Below are 9,241 nucleotides of genomic sequence, written 5' to 3' on the forward strand. Positions count from 1 at the left end.
TACACATACACATACACATACTGTGAGGTGGGTGAAGAATTTGTGTTGCATCACAGAATTATTTTAAACCGCGTTTTTGCCGTCAATCAAGAAAGCCGTACACCCTGGAATAACTAAGTCAAATCATGAGTTTTTCCACATGTTGTGTCATGCTGAAAAGATTTACCTCCTCAGCATGACAGTGACCTGAAGCACGCAGCACGGACCACACTGGAGTGACTTCAGGACAAGTCTCTGAGTGTACTTGAGTGGCCCGGGCTAGACTTAAATCTGAATTGAAAATCGGTGGGGAGTTGAGTTTACTGAAGCTTGTCTAATCTGACAGAGGCTGAGAGGATGTGAGGAATGGGAGAAACGGCCCAAATCCATGTGTGCAAAGCTGGTAGACGCAGAAACTCAAAGGAGATTCAAAGCTGTAATTACTGCCAGTGGTGCCTCCACGCTTTAGTTTTTCCTTTTTAACTTAATAAAGCCGTACATTCGCTCTTACATCAGTAGATACAGCGTTTAGACTGAACACTAGTTATAAATAATACTGTCAGGGTTTCCCGCGTGTCCTGGAAAACCTGGATAGCCTGCGTGTCCGACACTTCAAAGTGGGTTTACTAGACGTGAAACGAAGGTGCAGTGATGTTTTTAGCGTCATTTCCCCAACCTTTTACCACCTCACAGAACTTTTTGCAAACTTTTATCCCAAAGAAGATGTTTACATTGTGCATCTACTAATACTGCTTTTCTTTCTCACCATCTTTACAGCGTCTATTCCAGCTGTTCAGGGGGGTAGCATCACTAAGGGCATCCCAGGGACCAGAATGCATCCAGATTCCTCAGTCTCCTACCGAGGGGGCTCCATTACTCAGGTGAGCCTTCTGAAACACTCTCAGGCTTGAGTTAAAACTGGTGTAATCCACAGATGCAGTGTTTTTCACTTTGAGGGTAGACAAACCTCTCATTTGTGCATTGTGTTTATCTCTGTGTTGGGTGCGGCAGTGTGAATATTCTGCTGACAGTGTTCAAGTTTGAGTCGTGCATTACGACAGACAACTGGCAAACAGTTCTCTTCCCCTTTTTTTTTATTTAGAGAACCTCTGAACAACCTTGGAAATTGATTTAAATAAGTCACTTCAGAAATGAGCCGCCGTAAATGAGCTGTTATCTATGTTTAGAGACTTATCATGAGTTAGATCATGTTTGGTGCAGTGTTTCCCCTCTTGCACTGTGAAGGAGCCGCACACTCAGGTTCATGTGCTGTGAATGGTGAACTGAAACTGACAGTGTTAAACTGTGTTAAGGGTCAGGATAGTAGCAGCTTATGTGACCGTTACACAGACAGCCCAAACCATTATCTGATGCAATTTAAAGGTGGTGAGTGACTTTCACCAGTGCTGTCTCTCTGCAGCGATGTACTCTAAATCCTCAAATAAGCTGTTGTTATGTAGAAAGTCACACAACTGTTTGGCGACTACTTTCTCCAGAATCTTAGAGAGGAAGGGGAGGTTAGAAATCGGTCTATAGTTGGCTAAAACCCCTGGGTCAAGAGGTTTAATTACAGCTACTTTTACAGGACTGTGGTACATAGCCTGATAATAAAGACAGACTGATCATATCTAGTAAAGTGCTAAGAGTGAGACTTCTTTATGCAGCCTAGTTCAGATGGGGTCTAAGAGGCAGGTTGATGGCTTTGATGAAGAAATAATTGAAAGTGAATTAAAGAAAAGCAGTTTAAATATATATCTTGTTTTACTGCTGTTAAGATTCCTGTGTTTGAAGAGACATCAGTACCTGTTGAGGGCAGGCGGTGATTAATTTTGTCTCTAATAGTAATAATTTTATCATTAAAGAAGCTCATGAAGTTGTTGCTACTGTAGGCTATAGGAAACACATCTTGTAAACACCTGGAAATTCATTAAAATGACTAAATATCCTGGAAATAATCTGTGTTGTCCTGGAACTGTTTCTGCTTTAGCCCCTCACTCATATTATGTAAACCTGGGTGTGTATTTGTAGTTTGAAACTCGACTCTTGGTCGGATCAACCGCTTGACACTTGAAAGCAGGTCTACCAGATGCAAAGTGGAACTGAATTCCAGCGTTTTTTTCAGTCTCGTCTATTTTTTCCAGAGCTGCGGGCAAAAAATCTCTTATCTCCATGAAAACAGCCTATTAATGATCACATATCTTGTTGCTGTGGTTCATAAATACATGCACAGAGGTGTTAACAGTAAATTTTCTGTAAAGTAAAATAAATTCTACTTGACTTGAACTGTTATTGTGGTCAAATTAATAGTAAATTTGCCCAAAACCACAGCTCATATGACCATTTGTAAGCAAGAGATGTCCTTTATTGTTAAGAAAAACTCCTGTAAAATGTCCTGGAAAGGTCCTGGAAAATGATTTGTTAAATAGAGTGTGAACCCTAATACTGTTTAAAGCCACTACTAGTAGCCTTCCTATTATAGGGCTGCACAATGAATCGAGATATTATCAAAGTAGGCTCATGTGCAATATCCCAAATCTCATAAGATGGCAGTTTTTTATAAATCTTGACCTAAAAAAATATCACATAATCATGATTTTGAGCAAAAATGATCACAATATCTTTAAAAACTGATCTCAATAGTTTGAATTTTTTTACCATATTGTGCCGGCCTATCACTTAGATTTGTGTGCTTAATGATGAAAGACAGCGCTGCTGAGACGTCATGAGGCGAGCCAAGTGCTGTGGCTGCTGGATTTCCCCCGCTGCTGTGACATAATCACAGCTCCGAGCGGCCCTGTCGCCCTAGCAACAGGTACACACTGTACCGCATCTGTTCCCTCTGTCATTTATCTATTTACTCTAGACTCTGGCTAAAGCTGGTCATTGATATACCCACTGTAATATCACATCCAACTGACGTACGAGAGAAAACAAGTATTGAGGGGGCTGTTATCCACTGTGGTAGATTACTGAGGAAAAGGTCAAAGCGATAAAGAATAATGAGCTGCGTTGTGGAGGGACAGCTACTTTGTTTGTTGAGCTTCGCGTGTGTGTAAAAGCACAGACTTTCTTAAGGAGTAGATGCTTCGGTCAGTGCCATCTGATCCTTCCAACCCCCAACCTTCAGCAATGTCTTCTTAGAAACGCTGCAACCGGCGGCCCAGAAATGTGATCCATGTCTCCTACTCAGCTGTCCACCCCCACTCACAAGTAGAAATATTACTCACACTCTGCGTACGAGTGATGTGACTCAAGGTTTTAACAAAGCTGCCCGTTGTCAGGCTGACGCACCTCCGCTTCATCCGGGGATTCTGTATTTGTACAGTTTAGTGTGTGCTTGTTTGTTTGTTATTCATTTGGTTCCCCGTCATCTGTCACCATTGTTACAAGCGCTCTTTCTGGGGGCGCAAGCAATCCGAGAGACAGAATACACATTCAGTGTGTAACACAATCTACAATGTGCACTACAGTCAAATCAACAGCTCGCTGCTGCTCCAATTACGTCCAATTCAGCAACCCTAAAAAAAAGAAAAACAAAGTCTATTCCCAGTCGCTCGCACTATCTGTGCCGTAATTGTGACTCATTAAGAGGCCTTCTAAGCTGTTTTCTACTCTACTTTTATTATTTCTAACAGACATTAGTTATTCTATTGAGCAATAATTAAATAACTGTTTTTATGGCACTGGTTGTGTGTGTTTTTTTTTTTTTAATCTTATCCACTGTCAGGTTTCATGATAGTGCTTATGCCTAATAAAGGCTATTTAGATTATATAGCAGAACTGGCTATTTAGTGTAATCTAGTGCTGGGCGAAGTACTGTATAGCTTTAATTCCTCATGTGATATTAAATTATCATAAAACCCGACTCTTCAATAGGCAGCCATATTGTTTTTGCCAGAAGAGAACCACTGTCAGAGCTTTATAACACAACAGTGAATAACCCACAACGAACACGCATCTGTTTATACAACAATTTGCAATTGTGCTACGTAGTCTGGTGCTTCCTGAGAAGTTAAAGTTGGTTTGCTGAGAATGAAGCTTGATTCAGTTTAATGTGGCCTTTGGGATGTAAAGGTGGTTCTGAAAAATGTCTAGTTTTACAGAAAGGAGGGTTTTAAATGGCCGTCTCTTGCCGGTTCTCGCTTTAATCTGTCATATATAAGTCATGATCAAACTTTTCCTGAAGATCAGCTCAGTGTTTCTGTCCACTGAAACACTACATGGCTTTTAATTTGAAAGTGTTCTCTTGATCTTGTAATGAATAACTGGGCAAAGTATCAGAATGAGGATTTGTATTTGCTTTCTATCTGCTACATCAGTGATTCCCACCCCGGGGTGCTGGACCCACACTAGGGTTCCCAAAGCTTCACAGGGGGTCACAAGGCCTTCTTGATTTTAATCTATATCTATATATTAATCTAAATTCTCAGAGGCTTCATTCTCTGCTGAACAACCTCATCCTGCATTAGAATAGTATGAAGATAAAACAACTCATAGAGACCTATGAGAAAAAATCTCTTTTTAATTAGCCAAAAGTTCGTCTTTTAATGATGAATGCTGGTTCACCGACTCAACCCTGATGTTCCCCTTTCTCTCTCTGTCTCCACCACAGGGGACGCCGGCTGACGTGCTGTATAAGGGAACCATAACCCGTCTGATCACAGAGGACAGCGCCAGCCGGGCTGAGAGGGAGCGGGACGAGGCCCTGTCCAAAGGCCACGTGGTCTATGAGGGTATCGGCGCGCACATTCTCACATATGATCGTGAGTACAGCAGCCTGGCCGCAGTATCATTTATTCCACGACCAAAGATCTTGTTAATTTTGAGTAAGATCTGTCCCTAAACTGAGGGGGTCTTGTGTCAACAGGCTCGGCTTCTCAGACCCCTAAAGACGAGGGCCGAGGCTCCGGGCAGCCTGGGGAAATCCTGGGCCTGAAACGTCCTTATGACGTCATGGAGGGAGGCATCTCTAGAGGACTTCCTATGAGGGATTCACTGTCTGCTGCCAACTGTGAAGGTAAGAGACAACCCCACTTAACCCTCTGTCACTCTCGTAAAGGAGCACTACTGGCCCTCGTTTAATCGCATTCACTTCTCATTCCTTATTGATCTTACATCTCACTTCTCCTCCCCCCTCTCCACCTCTACCTCAGGCCTGATTGGTCGAGCTATGCCTCATGACAGGGACAGTCCGCACCACACACCCTACAAGGATGCTCACATCCGTGGTTCCATCTCACAAGGTAGGAAGACTCGAGCCTGTGATTTTATGTTCAAAATGAATGTTTTAAATCTTCTGCCGGGAGATATTGTTTGACCCCTCACAGCTGAAGTATTCATGGCGGCACAATGGGAGCTAAGAAAAGTCTTGAAGATTTTGCAGCAGATTAAATTTTTGAACTGAATTTAAATGTATCTGCTTGCAAGAAGACCGAGTTTAATGAAGTCAGTCATCTTTCATTCTTTATTGTTAGCGCTCCCTCAGCAGAGCTGCAGAAAGAGAGAGTTTTTTTTGTCCTTTTTAAAGAAACAGACTGTGCCAGTTTACCAGAAGTCACCTGCTGGCAGGAGTACATTCATGCTGATATTCATATTTATCTATCAGATAGCGGTAAAGTCAGACAACCATTTTGTTTCATCTTGCCCAGATGACTTCTGCTTGTTCAGATGAGCTACTATGTCCTGTTTCTTCATTTCTCAGCCTTCCCGTCTGTCTAAATTATGAAAATAAAAATTAAATATCAGAGTTCCTGGGAATTTAGAGACTAGTTTTCCACTGGAAACACCTGGAAAATGATTAAATTACAGAATATCCTGAAATATTTGTTGTCCTGGAAAATGTTTAATTTCAGCTTCCAATTCAGATCCCCAACATAAACCTGGGTGTGTATTTAGTTTGAAACTCGATTGTTGGTAGGATAAACTGAGCAGTATGACAACTCAAAACAGGTTTCTCAGACACAAAGCTTAACAGAAAAGTGCGCCCGTGTCCGTCAGTGTAGCTCAGGGCAACCTGCGACACCTTTCTAATGATATGCATATAAATAAGGTACATTTTAATTTACAGTGTCATTATTGTAGGCCTAAAGTGATTATAAAATGTGTTACCTGGTGCTTTTCCCTCTATATACTATGATCTGTGGCGAGAAATTAGCACTACCCCCCATCGTAAGGCTCAAATATGTTTTGCGGCTCCAGACAGATTTTTATTTTGTATATTTGGCCAAAAATTGCTGTTTTTATAGTATAGTTTGCGGATTCCTGGTTTAGCACACCAGAAACGGAGCAGAAGGGATTTGAGGTGATTTAATTAGGTGTTGATTTCCAGATCATTTATTATTGTTAGAGGAAAAATGGAAAGTGTAATCAATTTGCTGGAGACTGCAGCGGAAACATCAGCTGCGATGAGCATACAGCAACAGCGAGCAAACGTTGAGTGTCCCCTAACCGCTGACCATCTGTATCAATAAAGAATGAGTCAATAATGGGACTACCGGTAAATGATATGACCGTTTGTGAGCAAGTGCTGTTCTGGATTGTCAATACAACTGGAATTTCTTAAAAACCATAGGAACCCTGAATATGCCATCCACTTTTTGTTTGAAGATTAAGATTATTATTCTTATGATTTCAGGTATACCTCGTCATCTGGACCCTCAGGACGGCTACCTGAGGAGGGAGGCTAAGCAGATGAAGAGAGAGGGCTCTCCACCCCGTGGGCCCGGTTCTCTCTCTGACCCAATGAAGGTGCCCACGGTGAAAGAGCCCGGGCGCTCCATCCACCTCATTCCCAGTAATGAACTCAGACAGCCTGGCAAGGAGGGCATCATAGCACAGGTATACACACGCTAACAACACATGCGGACCCTCTTCAACTCTTAGGCGGGTTTCAGACCAGATTAGACACAGCTACACTTAACTGACTAATTCCTGTTGTGTTTCTCTTCAGGGAACACCCATGAAACAGGAGGCGGCTGGTTCAGGGAAACGTCACGATGTCCGCTCCATCATAGCCGGTTCGCCGCGTTCCTACCACAACGCACCCTCCCACCTGGAGATGCGCTCCGAGAGGGGCCGCTACGAAGAGGCACCAAAAGGGCGTCCCAGTGCTGTGGTCAGTACGGCTAGCCCAATAGCCCGCTCTTCTCCCCTCACACTGGGGTCGGAGCAGGGAGGCAAGGCCCATCACAGTCCAGTGGGCTACGATGACAAAGGCGGAATGAGAAACCCTTACCCTGGGCCCTCGCATCGTGGCTCCCCTCTGTCCAGGGAGGCAAGCCAAAGGCAGCATGATGGTGGGTGTATCTCTTAGAGAAAAAGGTTGATTCCTGCTATAGACACAGTATAATGCATTATGTGGACCCCAGGAAGAGTAGCTACTGTTGTTGTTACTGTAACTAATGGGGATCTGAGTAAACAACATACTCATTTTCATCTCTTTTGTTTTGTTGTTTTTTACTCCAGGTTCCAGTAAGAATCCAACCCAGGAGCGTAAATCCACACCGACCCCCAGGGAAATGAGCGCTACCAAATCACCACTCCCAGGTGTTCCAGATCAACAGACCTACGAGCGCCTGCTGCAGGGTCTCGGAGCTGCAGACGTGTACCGTCAAATCCCCTTAGCCTTCGATCCGGCAGCGCTGCCCCGTGGCATCCCCATTGACCCAGGTACAGAAAAAAAATATCAGAACATCATCATGTGTCCTTTGTCCTCTGAAACTACTTTCTTGTAAGTGAGATGTTCTTGAAGGCATACTCTCTCAGGTGTTTTCACTTATTCTGACCTGATCAGATCTCGGCTAAATTGAATTTCGGAAGAGCTTTACTTGGAGTTATGCGAGGTCAAAAAAATCCATGTTCTATTAATAATCATAAAGGCCTTTCTGTAAGTTGTCCCTGCTTCAAAAACAAAAATGCAGCCTTGCTTATTATTGAGACCTTTGTGTTGGTGCAGTGAGTGTCCAGAAAGACAAAGAGTAGTCTGGCAAATAAAAATAAAAAAAACTGCCTCAACCTTTTGCTGCAGCACAGTGTATTGTCATCCGGCTGTCTACTGACCAATCAAATACATAAAAGAGTGCATACCAGATGGACTACCAGTGTCTGATTATCCTTCAGACTGGACTTTTTTTTTTGCCGGTTTGCAGTGTTTTATCAGAGAGCTTATCAGACTGAACCCAGGTGAAAGTGCTGAGAAAAAAAGTTAGAGAAAACGTGTGCCCTGTAATACTTTCGTTATCTAACTCAACATGAATGACAGAAATCTCCTGACTGACTTTTTTTTCCTACTCTCCATACACAGCCTACTACCTGCCTCGCCACCTAACCCCCAACCCGGCGTACCCTCATCCCTACCCCTACCTCATTCGTGGCTTTCCCGACACCGCGGCCCTGGAGAACCGCCAGACGCTGCTCAATGACTACATCACCTCCCAGCAGATGCACCAGTGGCCTGCAGCCGCCGCCATGGCCGCCCAGCGCTCAGACCTGCTGAGGGGCCTTACTCCACGAGACCAGCCTCTTCCTCTTCAGTACTCCGCAGCCCCACGCGGTGAGGCTAACTCACTTTCACAACACTCACATTTGGGTTCACAGGTTGTGTTCACATTGGCTTTTTTTAAGATGTCTGTTTTCAACACAACAGTTGTAAACTTCGCCAGCAGCGTGCTGTACCTGCAGACGGAGGTTGCTGAGAGCAGCAGCAGTGTTCACGTTGCCTGGATTTCATTCAATAAGCTGAAACAAGAAGACTTGCAGTGCTTTTTCGTGGCCTACCTAACATTGTACCTCACTGCAACTCAGTTGGATTATGCATTCACAAGGATTTCTGTCTTATGCCTTTTTATCGTGAGCTGCATGCTGTTGCTGATCTTTGTGGTTTTTTGTCTGTCACATGCTGGATGTGGGCAATCAGCTGGTTAAGCAGCAGTTAAAGACTATATATACCAAATGAACTTGCCATTTGATGTCACACTAGAGCGCAAGCGTCTCAGACCAGAACTGGACAGAAATGAAATTAAAACCGCCTTTGTCTTTCCAGTTTTTCCAACAACCACAGTGCTTAATTTGCCGATTTGTACTTGAAAGTATTCGGCTGCAATCGCCATAACTTAAGCTAACTGCGCCCGTCAAAGTACATCCACTAAAAGTTTTTGTTTTTGCCACTGACAGGCTCAGATTGTTATTCTAACAATACAGAGATAGAAACAGCTGTAATATCACTGTCACTCTCCACCAGACTCCATAGACAAAAACACTAACT

General features: G+C 43.5%; 1 protein-coding gene across 6 annotated transcripts in view; it reads left to right on the forward strand.

Annotated features, from left to right (window-relative positions):
• The window catches only part of ncor2 (nuclear receptor corepressor 2), a gene marked incomplete at both ends in the record, with an annotated part of 104,538 nt that overhangs the window by 85,134 nt on the left and 10,163 nt on the right, over positions 1-9,241 (forward strand). For all 6 annotated transcript variants that reach the window (XM_035658165.1, XM_035658171.1, XM_035658170.1 and 3 more), the window contains 8 exon segments: positions 757-860; positions 4,592-4,742; positions 4,847-4,996; positions 5,133-5,222; positions 6,614-6,816; positions 6,929-7,274; positions 7,444-7,647; positions 8,282-8,530. In XM_035658165.1, coding sequence (XP_035514058.1) covers positions 757-860; positions 4,592-4,742; positions 4,847-4,996; positions 5,133-5,222; positions 6,614-6,816; positions 6,929-7,274; positions 7,444-7,647; positions 8,282-8,530 — 1,497 coding nt within the window.

The sequence above is a fragment of the Morone saxatilis genome, unplaced genomic scaffold (assembly GCF_004916995.1).
Source record: "Morone saxatilis isolate NCDOM2014 unplaced genomic scaffold, NCSU_SB_2.0 Contig16, whole genome shotgun sequence".
NCBI lineage: Eukaryota > Metazoa > Chordata > Actinopteri > Moronidae > Morone > Morone saxatilis.